This window comes from Scyliorhinus torazame, chromosome 2 (genome assembly GCF_047496885.1).
Source record: "Scyliorhinus torazame isolate Kashiwa2021f chromosome 2, sScyTor2.1, whole genome shotgun sequence".
In the NCBI taxonomy this organism is placed as follows: Eukaryota; Metazoa; Chordata; class Chondrichthyes; order Carcharhiniformes; family Scyliorhinidae; genus Scyliorhinus; species Scyliorhinus torazame.
Genome location: NC_092708.1, coordinates 395547765 through 395565646, shown reverse-complemented (window position 1 = coordinate 395565646; position 17882 = coordinate 395547765). Strand labels below are relative to the sequence as shown.

Below are 17882 nucleotides of genomic sequence, written 5' to 3'. Positions count from 1 at the left end.
GGTCACTGTCCGTGAGGGGTTGCACATTCTCCCGGTGTTTGCGTGGGATTCGCCCCCACAACCCAAAGATGTGCAGGGTAGGTGGATTGGACACACGAAATTGCCCCTTAATTGAAAAAAATGAATTGGGTACTCTAAATTTTAAAAACAATATATTATTATTGCCGGGCAGCAGTGGAACAGTCAAGTGCAGAGGTGACAGCGTGTGGTGTTTGTCAGTGCGGCCCCTTTAAATGGCAGCACGTGGTTTGGTTTAGCGTGCTCCCCGGGCCTTAGCAACCAGGGTCGGCCCGGAGGGGGGGAGAAGAGCAGGACAATAATTAAATATTAACCATTTCCGCAGGGAGTAGGGGCTGTTTGCAGGGGTTAATATTCCATTGAAGAGTATTTATTGAGTGGTGGAGGGTGTAGCTGGGTTTTGTTGAAGAATGTGTTGTATTTCTATCTGTTGATGTGCTCCGCCCCCCCCCGCGGTGGGTGGTGAGTGGGTGATTCCGGGGCCCCGGTTCAGTCTGGCTGCGGCCGCCGAGCGGAGCGGCCACGGACCCGGGGCGGGAGCGGAGGCGACAGGCAGTCACACCGCGAGGCGGGCGGAGAGCTCTCCCTGCACCCAATCCGCCGGATCCCCGCGTCCGAATAAACCCCGAGGCCGGGTAGCCACCGCCTAGGCCGCAAGAAGCCTCGGGCTTTCCTGAGGGGGACAGCCGAGCACCAGGAGCCCCCCCTCCCGGGGCCGGCCCGAGTGTGGTGGGCCAGTCCCCCGGTGTGGGGTCGTTGTGAACCCCCCCCCCGTGAAGCGTCGCCATGTCCAGCTCCCGGGTCTGCCGCACCTGCGGCTGCACCGACATCGACATTGACCAGGCCCGCGGAGACGCGGTGTGCACGGCCTGCGGCTCGGTGCTGGAGGACAACATCATCGTGTCCGAGGTGCAGTTCGTGGAGAACAGCGGCGGCGGCTCCTCGGCGGTCGGGCAGTTCGTCTCCCTGGACGGTGAGTGCACTGAAGCCCCAACCCTGCCCTGGACCATCGCTGGCCACCATCACTGGTTACCATCACTATCACTGGTTACCATCATCACTATCACTGGTTACCATCATCACTGGTTACCATCACTATCACTGGTTACCATCATCACTATCACTGGTTATCACCATCACAGGTTACCATCATCACCATCACTGATTATCACCATCACTGGTTACCATCACCATCACTGGTTACCATCATCACTATCACTGATTATCACCATCACTGGTTACCATCACCATCGCTGGTTACCATCATCACTATCACTGGTTATCACCATCACTGGTTACCATCACCATCGCTGGTTACCATCATCACTATCACTGGTTATCACCATCACTGGTTACTGTCATCACTATCACTGGTTATCACCATTGCTGGTTACCATCATCACTATCACTGATTATCACCATCACTGGTTACCATCACTATCACTGATTATCACCATCACTGGTTACCATCGTCACTATCATTGGTTATCACCATTGCTGGTTACCATCATCACTATCACTGATTATCACCATCACTGGTTACCATCACTATCACTGATTATCACCATCGCTGGTTACCATCATCACTATCACTGGTTATCACTATCACTGGTTACCGTTATCACCATCACTGGTTACCATCACTATCACTGGTTACCATCATCACTATCACTGGTTATCACCATCATTGGTTATCATCCCTGGTTGCCACCATCACCCGGTTACCACCATCACCCGGTTACGACCATCACCCGGTTACGACCATCACTAGTTTAAAAAAAAATGTTTATTCAAGTTTTTCAATACATTTTTACAAAAACACTACAAAAAGGAATGAAAATATACATAAGAAAAGTATCGAGGGAGGCCTTACGCCATCCCCTCCAACAACTTAACCCACTACACATTAAACTATCTAACAAACTGAAAGAAAAAATGGGGCAAACGCCCCGTACAATAATAGAAACGAGCCAACCCCCCCCCCCCCCCCCCCCCCCGGGCAGCTGCTACTCTTGACCTCCACCTAACGTTGCGCGAGAAAGTCTAGGAACGGTTGCCACCGCCTGGCGAACCCCTGCACAGACCCTCGCAAGGCAAACTTTATCCTCTCCAACTTGATGAACCCTGCCATTAATCCAAGCCTCCACGCTTGGGGGTTTTGCATCCCTCCACATTAGTAAGATCCTCTACCGGGCTACCAAGGACGCAAAGGCCAGAACTCCGGCCTCTTTCGGCTCCTGTACTCCCGGCTCATCTGATACCCCGAATATTGCTATCCCCCAGCTCGGTTTTACCCGAGTATCCAAGACTTTGGACATAGCCTTGGCAAAGCCCTTCCAGCACCCCTCTCGCGCTGGGCACGCCCAAAACATATGGGCGTGATTCGCTGGGGTCCTCGAGCAGCTCGCGCATCTGTCCTCCACCCCAAAAAACTTGCACATCCTCACCCCTGTCAGATGTGCCCTGTGAACCACATTGAACTGGATCAGGCTCAGTCTGGCACAAGACGAGGAGGAGTTAACCTTACCCAGGGCCTCCGCCCACAAGCCCTCATCCAGTTCCTCACCCAGCTCCTCCTCCCACTTGCCCTTCAGCTTCTCCACCGAGGCTTCCTCCGCCTCCTGCAACTCCTGATAGATCGCTGAGACCTTGCCCTCTCCCACCCATACACCCGAGGTCACCCTGTCCTGAATTCTCCGTGCGGCGAGCAGCGGAAATTCCCTTACCTGCCTTCTCACAAACGCCCTCAAATGCATGTACCTAAAAGCGTTTCCGGGAGAGTAACCCAAATTTCTCCTCCAGCGCCCCCAGGCTAGCAAATGTCCCGTCGATAAATAGGTCCCCCGTCCTTTTAATTCCCGCCCGATGCCAGCTCAGGAATCCGCCATCTATCCTGCCCGGTGCAAACCTATGATTATTCCGTATTGGGGACCAAATTGAGGCCCCCATCTCACCCCCGTGCCGTCTCCACTGCCTCAGAGTCGCCGCCACCACTGTGGTGTACCGTGTCGGCGGTAGAGGCAAAGGTGCCGTCACCAACGCTCCCAGGCTAGTGCCCACGCAATTCGCCGCCTCCAGTCTTTTTCACGCCGCCCCCTCTCCCTCCATTACCCATTTCCGAATCATTGCCACATTGGCTGTCCAGTAATAACTACACAGGTTCGGTAGCGCCAGCCCACCCCTGTCTCGACTACGCTCCAAAAACAGCCTCTTGACCCTTGGGGTCTTACTTGCCCATACAAACCCCATAATGCTCCTGCTTACTCGCTTAAAAAAGGCCTTGGGGATGAGGATGGGAAGGCACTGGAACACAAACAGGAACCTAGGGAGGACTGTCATCTTAACGGACTGCACCCTGCCTGCCATCTCCTAAAGTCTTCCTCCATCTGGTCCACCAACCGTGCCAAATTAAGCTTAAGCAGGGCCCCCCAACTCCTGGACACCCAAATACTGGAAACTCCTCCGCCCTCTTAAGCGGCAGCTCCTCCAGCCCCCTTTCCTGGCCCCTCGCATGCATCACAAAGAGCTCACTCTTCCCCACGTTAAGCATGCAGCCTGAGAAGTCCCCAAACTCCCTAAGGATCCACATGACCTCTACCATCCCCTCCACTGGATCTGCGATGTACAAAAGCAGTTCATCAGCATACAACGAGACCTGATGTTCCCTCCCCGGACCAACCCCCTCCAGTTTCTAGATTCCCTCAACGCCATGGCTAGCGGCTCAATTGCCAAAGCAAACAACAGAGGGGACAGGGGGCACCCCTGCCTCGTCCCACGGTGCAACCCAAAATATTCTGATCTCCGCCGGTTCGTAGATACGCTCGCCACCGGGGCCTGGTATAACAATTTGACCCACCCTATGAACCCCTCCCCGAACCCAAACCTGCCAAGCACTTCCCATAGGTACTCCCACTCCACCCGATCAAAGACCTTCTCCGCATCCATTGCCACCTCCACTTTTGCCTCCCCACCCCCCGAGGACATCATGATCACATACAGGACCCTCCGCACATTTGCATTTAGCTGCCTGCCCTTCACGAACCCCGTCTGGTCCTCATGTATCACTCCCAGGATACAATCCTCAATCCTTGTGGCTAGGACCTTTGCCAGCAACTTGGCATCTACATTAAGGAGCGAGGTCGGCCTATACGAGCCACACTGCAGCGGGTCCTTGTCCCGCTCGAGGATCAGCGAGATCAGCGCCCGAGACATTGTCGGGGGGAGAATCCCTACCTCCCTCGCCTCGTTGAAGGTTCTCATCAGCAGCGGACCCAGCAGATCCACAAACTTCCTGTAGAATTCAACTGGGAACCCATCAGGCCCCGGGGCCTTGCCCGCCTGCATACTCCCCAACCCCGTAACCAGCTCCCCTATCCCAATCGGGGCCCCCAGGCCTTCCACTCTCGGGAACCTCAAATGGTCCAGGAACCAATGTCCTAGGGGGTGCTTTTGCTAACACTGTTGGGGAGGTTTTAAACTAATGTGGCAGGGGGATGGGAACCAGATTAGGAAGTTAGAGGTCAGTAAAGAGGCAGCAACTAAAGCCAGTAAGGTACTAGATAATAAACTCACCGTGACGATAAGGGGAAGAGTAGAGAGGGAAGAGATGATGAACGCAAAGGGACAGGTGGTCTGAGGTGCATTTGTTTCAATGCGAGAAGTGTAGCAGGTAAGGCAGATGAACTTAGGGCTTGGATTAATACCTGGGAATATGATATTGGTATTACGAAGACTTGGTTGAGGGAAGGGCAAGACTGGCAACTAAATATCCCAGGGTATAGATGCTTCAGGAGGGATAGAGAGGGAGGTAAAAGGGGTGGAGGAGTTGCATTATTGGTCAGAGATGATATCATAGCTGTGATTAAGGAGGGCACGATGGAGGATTCGAGCACTGAGGCAATATGGGTAGAGCTAAGAAATAGGAAGGGTGCAGTAACATTGTTGGGACTTTACTACAGGTCTCCTAAAAGCGAGCGTGAAGTAGAGGTACAAATATGTAGACAGATTATAGAAAAATGTAGGAGCAATAGGGTGGTCGTGATGGGAGATTTTAACTTCCCCAGCATTGAATGGGACTCATGTAGTGTTGGAGGCATAGATGGAGCAGAATTTGTAAGGAGCATCCAGGAGAGTTTTTTAGAGCAGTATGTAATAGTCCAACTCGGGAAGGGGCCATACTGGACCTGGTATTGGGGAATGATCCCGGCCAGGTGGTTGAAGTTTCAGTCGGTGATTACTTTGGGAATAGCGATCACAATTCCGTAAGTTTTAGAATACTCATGGACAAAGATGAGAGTGGTCCTAAAGGAAGAGTGCTAAATTGGGGAAAGACCAAGTATAACAAAATTCGGCAGGAGCTAGGGAATGTGGATTGGGAGCAGCTGTTTAAGGGTAAATCCACATTTGAAATGTGGGAGTCTTTTAAGGAAAGGTTGATTAGAGTGCAGGACAGACATGTCCCTGTGAAAATGAGGGATAGAAATGGCAAGATTAGGGAACCATGGATGACGGGTGGAATTGTGAGACTAGCTAAAATGAAAAAGGAAGCATACATAAGATCTAGGCGACTTAAAACTGATGAAGCTTTGGAGGAATATCGGGAAAGTAGGGCAAATCACTAACGCGCAATAAAGAGGGCTAAAAGGGGTCATGAAATATCTTTGGCTAACAGGGTTAAGGAAAATCCCAAATCCTTTTATTCGTATATAAGGAGCAAGAGGGTAACTAGAGAAAGGATTGGCCCACTCAAAGACAAAAGAGGGAATTTATGCGTGGAGTCAGAGGAAATGGGTGAGATTCTTAATGAGTACTTTGCATCGGTATTCACCAAGGAGAGGGACATGATGGATGTTGAGGCTAAGAATGGATGTTGAAATACTCTAGGTCAAGTCAGCATAAGGAAGGGGAAGTTTTGGGTATTCTAAAAGGCATTAAGGTGGACAAGTCCCCAGGTCCGGATGGGATCTATCCCAGGTTACTGAGGGAAGCGAGGGACGAAATAGCTGGGGTCTTAACAGATATCTTTGCAGCATCCTTGAGCACGGGTGAGGTCCCGGAGGACTGGAGAATTGCTAATGTTGTCCCTTTGTTTAAGAAGGGTAGCAGGATAATCCAGGGAATTATAAACCTGCGAGCTAGACGTCAGTGGTAGGCAAACTGTTGGAGAAGATACTGAGGGATAGGATCTATTCACATTTTGAAGAAAATAGACTTATCAGTGATAGGCAGCATGGTTTTGTGCAGGGAAGGTCATGTCTTACAAACCTAAAAGAATTCTTTGAGGAAGTGACAACGTTAATTGATGAGGGAAGGGCTGTAGATGTCATATACATGGACTTCAGTAAGGCGTTTGATAAAGTTTCCCATGGCAGATTAATGGAAAAAGTGAAGTCGTGTGGGGTTCAGGATGTATTAGCTAGATGGATAAAGAACTGGCTGGGCAACAGGAGACAGAGTAGTGGTGGAAGGAAGGGAGTGTCTCAAAATGGAGAAAGGTGACTCGTGGTGTTCCACAGGGATCCGTGCTCGGACCACTGTTGTTTGTGATATCGATAAATGATCTGGATGAAGGTATAGGTGGTCTGATTAGCAAGTTTGCAGATGATACTAAGATTGGTGGAGTTGCAGATAGCGAGGAGGACTGTCAGAGAATACAGCAAAATATAGATAGATTGGAGAGTTGGGTAGAGAAATGGCAGATGGAGTTCAATCCAGGCAAATGCGAGGTGATGCATTTTGGAAGATATAATTCAAGAGCAGACTATACGGTCAATGGAAGAGTCCTGGGGAAAATTGATGTACAGAGAAATCTGGGAGTTCAGGTCCATTGTACCCTGAAGGTGGCAACGCAGGTCGATAGAGTGGTCAAGAAGGCATACAGCATGCTGGCCTTCATCGGACAGGGTATTGAGTACAAGAGTCGGCAGGTCATGTTACAGTTGTACAGGACTTTAGTTAGGCCACATTTGGAATACTGCGTGCAGTTCTGGTCGCCACATTATCAGAAGGATGTGGATGCTTTAGAGAGGGTGCAGAGGAGATTCACCAGGATGTTGCCTGGTATGGAGGGTGCTAGCTATGAAGAAAGGTTGAGTAGACTAGGATTGTTTTCGTTGGAAAGACGGGGGTTGAGGGGGGACCTGATTGAGGCCTACAAAATTGCGAGAGGTATGGACAGGGTGGATAGCAACAAGCTTTTTCCAAGAGTGGAGGTGTCAATTACAAGGGGTCACCATTTCAAGGTGACAGGGGGAAAGTTTAAGGGAGATGTGTGGAAAGTTTTTTACGCAGAGGGTGGTGGGTGCCTGGAACGCTTTGCCAGCGGAGGTGGTAGAGGCGGGCACGATAGCATCATTTAAGATGCATCTAGACAGATATATGAACGGGCGGGGAACAGAGGGAAGTAGATCCTTGGAAAATAGAAGACAGATTTAGATAAAGGATCTGGATCGGCGCAGGCTGGGAGGGCCGAAGGGCCTGTTCCTGTGCTGTAATTTTCTTTGTTCTTTGTAGGAACCGCCGCATCCGCCGCCCCCACCCCCTCCGGGGGCTCTGATTTATACAGGTTCCCATAAAAATCCCTGAATACCTCGTTTATTTTAGCCGAACTTTGCACCGTGCTCCCCCCTCTGTCCCTGATTCCTCCAGTTTCCCTCGCCGCCTCCCTCTTGCGTAGCTGATGCGCCAGCATCCGGCTCGCCTTCTCCCCACATCTGTATACTGCCCCCTGCACCTTCCTCAACTGGGTCTCGGCTTTCCCCGTGGTCAACAAGTCAAACTCCGTTTGGAGGCTCCGTCGCTCCTTCAGCAGCCCATCTTCAGGGGAATCCGCATATCTCCTATCCACCCTTAATATCTCCCCCACCGACCTCTCCCTCTCCATCCTCTCTCTCTTCTCCCTGTGGGCCCTAATTGAGATTAACTCTCCCCTAACCACCGCTTTCAGAGCCTCCCAAACCACCCCGACCGGGACTTCCCCATTATCATTGGCCTCTATGTATCTCTGAATGCACCCCAGGACCCGCCCACAAACCTCCTCACCTGCCACCAGTCACACGTCCATGTGCCATAATGAGCGCTGGTCCCTTTCCTCCCTCAACTCCGACTCCACCCAGTGCGGGGCGTGGTCCAAAATCGCTATGGCCGAATATTCCGTTCCCTCCACTCTTGGAGTCAGTGCCCTGCTCACCACAAAGAAATCTATCCGTGAATAGGCCTTATGCACGTGGGAGAAAAAAGAGAACTCTCTGGCCGCCGGCCTAACAAACCTCCACGGATCCACTCCCCCCATCTGATCCATAAACCCCCTGAGAACCTTGCTGGCCTCTTGCCCGACCTCGACCTGGATCGGTCCAGTGCTGGGTCCAGTACCGTATTAAAGTCCTGTTCTCCCCCCCCCCCCCCCCCCTCCGACGAGCCATCTCCTTTCTTAGGCCAGCCACATGCCCACGCCTCCCGCACACTCCAGTCCCCCAGGCAGAGGGCCCCCGCCCTGACTCACCCTCTTACCTCCTGCTCCCCTTCAGTAAATGCAGCAGCAACCCAGTCCCAGCTAGAAAACTGTCTAGCCCCCTTACTCCCCCCATTGCACTCCCGTAAGTCAGCTGACTCCTGCTGACTCCAGCTACTCGGCCTCTACCAACGCTCCCCCGTTTAGATTCCCCGTCAAAGTCCGTCCCCCCCCCCCCCCCCCATCTCAAATCGATACGGATACCCCTCTGGTACCGCCCTCCCGCCGGGCCACGCCCCCCCTTTAGCGCGGGAAAAAAAAACGCGACTTTTTACCTGGGCCGGCCCACCCCCCGTGGCGCAGCTCCTTCCTCCTGGAGCCTCCCCCCAATTCCCGACGACCCAGGTCCTCCTGCCCCCCTCCCCCGTTCGAACGCGAGGAGCGGCCCCTCCAAAACAGTACCCAGGCCCATTAAAACACACACAGCGCATCCAATCACCCATTCCCACTCCCCAGCTTTCCCAAAACCCACAGCAAACCATAAGGTTGAGTCCAATTTTTCGTTCTGGATAAAGGTCCACGCCTCCTCCCGAACTTCACCCCCTTTAGGTGGAGAACCGCCTTGGCCCGGTTGAATCCTGCCCTCTTCTTAGCCAGCTCTGCGCTCCAGTCTTGGTAGATGCGGATCTCCGTATTCTCCCACCTGCTACTCCGTTCCTTCTTCGACCATCTCAGGACGCACTCTCTGTCCGTAAAGCGGTGAAACCTCACCACTACAGCCTTTGGCGGCTCATTTGCCTTAGGCCTCCACTATGAGCCCCATCCAGCTCCAGGGGCCTCGGGAAGGCTCATGCGCCCATTAGCGTAGTCAGCATCGTGGCTACATATGCCCCGATGTCGGACCCCTCCACACCTTCAGGTAGACCCAGAATCCGGAGATTCTTCCTCCTCGACCTGTTCTCCAGGTCCTCAAACTTTTCCTGCCACTTTTTATACAGCGCCTCGTGCATCTTCACCGCCAGGCCCAGGATCTCGTCCTCATTTTCAGAGGCTTTCTGCTGCACCTCTCTAATCGCCGCCCCTTGAGTCTTCTGGGTCTCCACCAGCCTCTGAATCGACGCTTGGGGCCAGCATCTCTGCTTTCAGCTCCGCAAAGCAGCTTTTCAGGAACTCCTGCTGTTCCCGCGACCATTGCGCCCACGCTGCCTGGTCTCTGCCCGCCTCCATCTTACTTTTCCGCGCCCGTTCTCCTCTCTTCTCCAAGATCCCTTTTTTGACTGCTCCACTCCATGCAAGGCTGGGGGAGCCTTCCCACACCGGGAATCGTCGTCTAAGTGCCGCTGGGGCTCCTCAAAAGGGCCCAAAAGTCCGTTCACGGCGGGAGCTGCCGAACGTGCGACCTACCCAGGCATAGCCGCAACCGGAAGTCACAACCGTCAATAGTTATCACCCAGTCACCACCATCACCAGTTATCACCCGGTTATCACCATCACTGAGTTATCACCATCACCCGGTTATCACCATCACCCAGTTACCACCATCACCCGGTTATCACCATGCTACAGCACAGCCACATCTCCAACATTTCCCCCTCACTGCTTCCACAGGATTGTTGTTAGCATTGCTGCTGGGAAAAGCCCCTGAGCACTGGCTGCAGTGTGCACTGCTTTCCCTTTGTCACTGCAAACATTGTTTGTGACATGTGCCATGACATTAAACCCCAGGGCGATTGACAATCTAGTGTATTTTTCTTTTTGAAATGTGGTGGTTGTTGCAGGAATGTTTTTCTACACAGCAAGCTCCCACGTGTGGCGACGGTCACCCAGTTGGTTGCGGGGATGTCGGTTGAGGGATAAATGTTGGCCAGGACGTGGGTGGCACAGGGCGGGCGGGGGTCCTGTTGCTCTTTTTAGCTTTAGTCTATTTGCTCTGTTTAGGTCACCTTTGCTCATGAGTCGCCAGGTATCTTTATGATTCCGCCACGTGGTTCAAGTTCAGGTTATGATTAATAACACAGCACACCGCTTAGTAAGGATTAAAACAACGGTCATTTATTATATACAACAAACAATATTAATACCCTAATACTACTTTCTATATAATAAACCTATCACTACTGGCCAATACTTAACTTAGGAAGAGCCCACCAGGCCAGGGAAACGAATGGCTTGTCCAATCAAATCTGGCCCGTGGGATTCAAAAGGCTGCTACAGGTCGGTGGCTAGGTGTCTCTACCGGATAGCGATCGTTGGATTCAAACTTACACTTGCCGGTGGCTGGTCTTGCGAAGGTCTCGAGCAGGCGAAGATGAGAGAGAGCGAGATCTGAACTTGGACCTTTACTTTTATAGGGCCCAGGGGCTTCCTGCCTCCCGGGGCGGCCCTTGACCCTGAGTCCCAAGTGATTGGATTCTGTCCCCAATCTCCGGGGTCGATGTGTCCAATGGTGAGGCGATTCCTCGATCGGGGGGGTGGTCGCTCACCTGTCTTTGTTTCGGCCACTGCAGGCGCCGACAGGTCTGGCCCGGTATTCAATTGCTAATATGTTGCAATTATTCCCGGGGATAGCCGATTTAACTGTGGATGTCTGAGTAGATTAGGTGTAAACAGTCCTGAATGCAACTGCGGATACCTGGGTTGATGGGCTGTTGATAGCCCTGAGTATCGATCTGGGCTACGTTCCCAGAGCTGAATATGCAAACCTGTCTGCAGCTGCCTGCTTGTGTCTTCTTGGCTGCTTTTCCCAGCAGTCTTTTGGGTTAGCCGTTTTAAACTGGGTTTTGGCCAGATTAATCGGAACGCAGCCATTTTACATGGCTACAGTCCTAACTCTTTTGTTTTTGGAATGCCGTGGAATCTTCACATCCACCCGTGAGGGCAGTTCAACCTGGGGTCGTCAGAATTGGCTCGGGTTTCCTCGTTCGGAAGTGAGAATTCTACCCGCTGAGCCACTTTGCAAATGTACCTACTGCTTGTAGCTTTGGTGTCGATGTGATTTGGGCAATACATTTGGTAGCCAGTATAACCAAGTGATAAGTGTGGAAGGAACCTTCCTCCTGTCTCTGCATTTCCCACTGTCTAAATACCCTAGAAAGAGGGGGGAAGAAATGTAGTCTCTATGTGACAGAGGGAGAGAGAAATATAGCACCCTGGCTCGTTCTGCGTACTGTTACGATCCACCGCCTGATCCCCAAGTTGTTGCTAAGATTCAGTAGGGACCAATAACGTTTTGTTTAAAGTAAGTAGTTAATGTTTGAAATTCAAGACCCTTGCTAAGTAAATAAAGCCACAAGATTCCACTTGTTTTGAACAAACAAAAATAGTCTACGGTCCGGAAGATAAAGCAATTTACATTGCCTGCCTTGTACTCTAATATTCAGGGCAAGTATGAGGTACATGTGAATTAACAAATCAATTGTGGTCAAACACACAACAGTGTGCAATAAATGGACTGTACAATAAATGGCAGATGTGACCAAGATACAGTCCGCGGATTTCCCAACAACCCACCCAGGCGTCAGTCAACACTGACTCAACCAATCTCACAGAAACTCTGTCTCTCTCGTGACGGGTTCCAGAATTCACCTTGGAACACCTACCTTGGAATTCATCTCAAAGTAGCTCCAACTCTGGTAGTATCAGCAATGGCCCACCTCGCAAAGTTTCCGTCTCGTCTTCTGAGAATCCGTTCCAGTGGGCAGCACGGTAACACAGTGGCTAGCACTGTTGCTTCACAGCTCCAGGGTCGATTCCCGGCTTGGGTGACTGCCTGTGTGGAGTCTGCACGTTCTCCCCGTATCTGCATGGTTTTCCTCCGGGTGCTCCGGTTTCCTCCCACAGTCCAAAGATGTGCAGGTTAGGTGGATTCGCCATGCTAAATTGCCCTTCGTGTCCAAAAAGGTTGGGTGGGGTTACGGGGATAGGGTGGAGGTGTGGGTTGAAGTAGGGTGCTCTTTCCAAGGGCTGGTGTAGACTCGATGGGCCGAATGACCTGTACTGTAAATTCTATGATATAAGTACACGTTGTTGTCGTCATGTTGGGAGAGCCGAATTAAAAAAAATAAAATTTAGCATACCCAGTTTTTTTCTGATTAAGGGTCAATTTAGCGTGGCCAATTCACCGAACCTGCACATCTTTTTGGGTTGTGTGGGTGAAGACCCACGTAGACATGGGTAGAATGTGGAAACTCCACATGGACAATGACCCGGGGCAGGTATCGAACCTGGGTCCTCGCCGCTGGGAAGGAGAGCTGAATGAGGGTGAAATACACAATAATATGTTGGAGGTAGCTGTCACAGTCTGAGAGTTGAATACAGTTTCAGTGGTGCCTTTGTAATTGTGAATGGTTGGAGCCATTAAACTGAGATATGCGACTGTCCTGATAATGGGAGGATGATGGGGACTCTGCAATATCAGTAAAACAGTTGTAATGTTGATGTAGAATTGTTCTGATATTGTGGTGGTTATTAGATTTTAGTTTATCTCTTTCCCTGGTCACTATGATAATGACAAGTTGGACAATGGCCATCCTCCTGTAACTTGTTTTGCTGGGTAAAGTCAGGATGGAACGGACGTGAGGGGCCGAATGGCCATTTTCTATTCCTAAGCTTGAGACTAAAAAGCTTTGACATTAAAAAAAATGTTATCCAGGTGATTTTTCCAATGTAGGTTTGATTGTGTATTTTCATGCTTTATGTTTTGTGGCATCGGAGCCTGTAGCAGCATTTCTATAAAGTGGATTCTCCTTTTGATGACCACTTGTTCATGTCTGCACAATTACCCTTAAAGTATGTGCTGTTTGAAATTTGTGTTTCAAATAAATGATGAACTTTTGTCTTTGTAGCACCAGATTGCACAAGAGAAAAACCTGTATCCTTGTGCTTCAGAACACCCCAAAGTGTTTTCAAATCAATGAAGTACTTTCCCTCAGTGCCTTTCTTTGCTCCCTCCAGGCACTCGTTGCTGTCTTCTTGCGAACAGCTACCCAAACCTACACTCTCGCCGAATTTCCTCCCTGGTATGTCTGCTGGGGGTGGGGGGGGGGGGGGGAGCAGCTGCCGAATCTTGCCCTCTGGGTGATTTCTTTTTAAAAAAATTTAGAGTGCTCAATTCATTTTTTCCAATTAAGGGCCAATCCACCCACCCTGCACATCTTTGGGTTATGGGGGTGAAACCTATGCAAACATGGGGAGAATGTGCAAACTTCACACAGACCGTGACCCAGAGCCGGGTTTGAACCTGGGACCTCGGCGCCGTGAGGCAGCAGTGCTAACCACTGCACCACCATGCCGCCCCCCCCTGGGTGATTTTTCCTCCCTGTCGAGCTCTCTCCTCCCAGCCTTGCCCCTGTGGACTCTGACAGCAGATCTGCTCTCACTGACCCTTTCTATGTTTCCCTACAGAATGCCGGTTAGACCGTGAACAAAGCCCCAATAATCCGTGAATTTATCGTGGATGATTACATCTCGGCCTTGGTGGATACTTGCCTGAGAGTCTGAGGACACCTTGAAGCTCTCCCCTCCCTCACTTGCCCTATGGTCATGTATCACCAAACCACATCTCAGTCTGTTTCCCAGACTCTTCTGGCACTTTCTCCCCTTTGAGCATCCTTCTTGTTCCATCCCTCTTCTCGTTTTATATCCTGGTTCTCTACTGCCCACCCAAATGCTCAAAAATGCAATTTTCTCATTGAGTTGTCTTCACTGCTTTCCTCCCTCAGCCTCGCAATGGGTGATTTCAATCTCAGCTCGTTGCATTCTCGCTGCTCTGATTTTACTGTTTTCGTAACCTCCTTTAATCTCTCCTTCCAATGAAACTCTCTAATATTCACGGCCATGCCCTTAATCCTGTCATCTCATGTGACAAAAGAACAAAGAAAAGTACAGCACAGGAATAGGCCCTTCGGCCCTCCAAGCCTGTGCCGACCATGCTGCCCAACTAAACTACAATCTTCTGCACTTCCTGGGTCCGTATCCCTCTATTCCCATCCTATTCAAGTATTTGTCGAGATGCCACTTAAACATCACTATCGTCCCTGCTTCCACCACCTCCTCCGGTAGTGAGTTCCAGGCACCCACTGCCCTCTGTGTAAAAAAAACTTGCCTCGTACATCTCCTCTAAACTTTGCCCCTCGCACCTTAAACCTATGCCCCCTAGTAATTGACCCCTCTACCCTGGGAAAAAGCCTCTGACTATCCAATCTGTCAATACCCCTCATAATTTTGTAGACCTCTAACAGGTCGTGCCTCAACCTCCGTCGTTCTAGTGAGAACAAACCGAGTTTATTCAACCTCTCCTCATAGCTAATGCCCTCCATACCAGGCAACATCCTGGTCAATCTCGTCTGCACCCTCTCTAAAGCCTCCACATCCCTCTGGTAGTGTGGCGACCAGAATTGAGCACTATACTCCAAGTGTGGCCTAACTAAGGTTCTATCCAGCTGCAACATGACTTGCCAATTCTTATACTCAGTGCCCCGGCCAATGAAGGCAAGCATGCCGTATGCCTTCTTGACTACCTTCTCCACCTGTGTTGCCCCTGTCAGTGACCTGTGGACCTGTACACCTAGATCTCTCCGACTGTCAATACTCTTGAGGGTTCTACCATTCACTGTATATTCCCTACCTGCATTAGACCTTCCAAAATGCATTACCTCACATTTGTCCTGATTAAACTCCATCTGCCATCTCTCCGCCCAAGTCTCCAAACAATCTAAATCCTGCTGTATCCTGTGACAGTCCTCATCCCTATCCGCAATTCCACCAACCTTTGTGTCGTCTGCAAACTTACTAATCAGACCAGTTACATTTTCCTCCAAATCATTGATATATACTACGAACAGCAAAGGTCCCAGCATTGATCCCTGCGGAACACCACTAGTCACAGCCCACCAATCAGAAAAGCACCCATCCATTGCTACTCTCTGCCTTCTATGACCTAGCCAGTTCTGTATCCATCTTACCAGCTCACCCCTGATGCCTTGTGACTTCACCTTTTGTACCAGTCTGCCATGAGGGACCTTGTCAAAGGCCTTACTGAAGTCTATATAGACAACATCCACTGCCCTACCTGCATCAATCATCTTTGTGACCTCAAAAAACTCTATCAAGTTAGTGAGACACGACCTCCCCTTCACAAAACCGTGCTGCCTCTTGCTAATACGTCCATTTGCTTCCAAATGGGAGTAGATCCTGTCTCGAAGAATTCTCTCCAGTAATTTCCCTACCACTGATGTAAGGCTTGTTATACATTTTAGTTGCTGTGAAATGAAGAGTCTAAAGTTCTTGTTCCTTTTCAACAAACAGCATTTATTTCACTTCCGCAGCCTCTGCACAAAACTCTTCACAACACACCACCTGACAGAGGCCACCTGAGGCCCCTTTCCATATCAGTGTCAATTAATGGATACTTAACATAAATGAGACAACTAATTGCAATGCCTCTTAACCCATTACTAAACAGTCTCCCCTTCCTTGGAGAAAAAAAAAATTAGGTGAAAACAAAATTTCAAGAAACTCAAAAACACACACATGATGTTCCCCCCCCTTTTCTTTTTTTTTGTTTGGACGAGAAAAAAAAAAACAGTCACAGAAACAAGCGCCCTTCATTAACAATATCCAAAAGTTTCTGTGAACTCGCCCCTCTTTTCGTAAAACAGTCTGACAGTTGATAGCTCCTGTCGACCCATTTAATTTTTGTTATTTCCCCTCTGTCCAACATCTGCTTCAAACTTGCGATGTCTATCCATAACCTCTTTTCATTGACACTTTTTGTAGAGTGCACATTTTCCCACAGGGATTTATTGTCAATGTGACAGTCAATAGTTATATTACCCAAATCCCAAAATTTCTGTCAATATCATACTTATATAAAAAGTCATATCCACCGCCTCTACATGGCTTAACGTCTCAGCAGCCAAAGTGCTTTTTACCACTCTCCTTATTTTCTTTGTATCCCACACAAGTGGGCAACATTTACCATTGTTCCCCAAAAGGAAAATTATAAAACCTCCTGCGCTTGAAACCCCATCACATAAATTTGCGTAGGACGCATCACTATAAACTATGAGTTTCAAATGCTTAAGGTCACCTAAAACCAGGAACTTCAAAACACACTCCTGCATTTTTAGTTTGGCCAATGCTTTATTTGCTCTTATTATGTCTTCCACTTTGGGATCATTCATTTTTGTACTCAACTCTAAGACATCAAAACTCACGTCCGGTCTAGTCTGTCTACCTAACCAGTTCAGTTGCCCAATTAAACTTTGCAGTTGCTCTTTTTCTATCTTTGAAACCATTGCATCTTTTTGTCTAATTGCTATTGGGGTGATGCTTTCCAAATAAGATTGCTGATGTAAAGTTGCCCCTAATTTAGTCTGTCCAATTTCCAGTCCAATATATTTAAATGCACCGGAAGCCTGACTTCCAACCCTGAATTCTTTCCTCAAACCAGAGATTACAATAGCTTCAAAATCACTAGTCCCACCCCACAAAAAATCATCGACATGCATCATAAAAATGCCAGAAAGATTTCCTTTACAGTGCCAATAAAACATTGCAGGATCTGCTTTCAACTGGCAACAGCCTAACTTTAACAAAACTGACCTTACCGAAAAATACCAGACTCTAGATGCATCATTTAATCCTTATACACATTTGTTCAACTTCCAGAGTACCCCTTCTGTGTTAGCTGCTTCTTTAGGAGGACGGAGAAAAATGTCTCTCTGGAGCTGATGCCCCTGCAAAACGGCAGCTTTTATATCTATAGATTTGCATTCCCATGCCTTTGTGGCTAATAGAGCCAATAAGATCTTTAAAATAACCTTTCCTGCTGTCGGTGAATCTACCCTTAAATCCTGATCTTCTAAGTTTTCTTCAAATCCCCTTGCCACGAGCCTGGCCTTTGCCTTATAAGTTCCATCCGGAAGAACCTTTTCTGTGCAAATCCATCTGTGGGATAGAGCTCTTTGTCCCCTATCCGGTACTTCCGTGTATACCCCAAATTCACTCCAACTATGCAATTCTTGCTGTTTAGCTTCTTTAATAACTTTTTCATCTAATTTATTTGAAGCCACCAAAATCTCACGTGCATGTGGGCTTCTACTCCTATTAATATTCGTAGTCTTAGTCGTGTTCCGAGATCTTGACAAACTACGCCCCTCTCCCGCCTGGTATCTCGTTCTGTACTGCGACTGTTTGATCTTTCTCTTCTGCTGTGAACTGTCCTTTCACTAGTTCTCGACCTTTTCCTGCAGACCTATTCACTATCCGATGTACTATCTGAACTGGCACTGCGTTTCTGTGCCTCCGTTTTTGAACTTAGTTTTCCCAATCCATTGCCTTGACTCCTTCCCCTGAATGCTGTTCATTCAACCAATGTTTAAACTTTCCAGTGGCCTTCCCTGCTCTACTAATA

At 49.4% G+C, this 17882-nt stretch overlaps 1 protein-coding gene across 1 annotated transcript in view; it reads left to right on the top strand.

Moving 5' to 3' along the window:
- Positions 1–522: 522 nt before the first annotated feature.
- Positions 523–17882, top strand: part of brf1b (BRF1 general transcription factor IIIB subunit b) — a 516534-nt gene continuing 499174 nt past the window's right edge. Inside the window, exon 1 of the mRNA XM_072494251.1 lies at positions 523–991. Coding sequence (XP_072350352.1) covers positions 805–991 — 187 coding nt within the window. The 5' untranslated portion in view covers positions 523–804. The remainder of the gene's footprint in view (positions 992–17882) is intronic.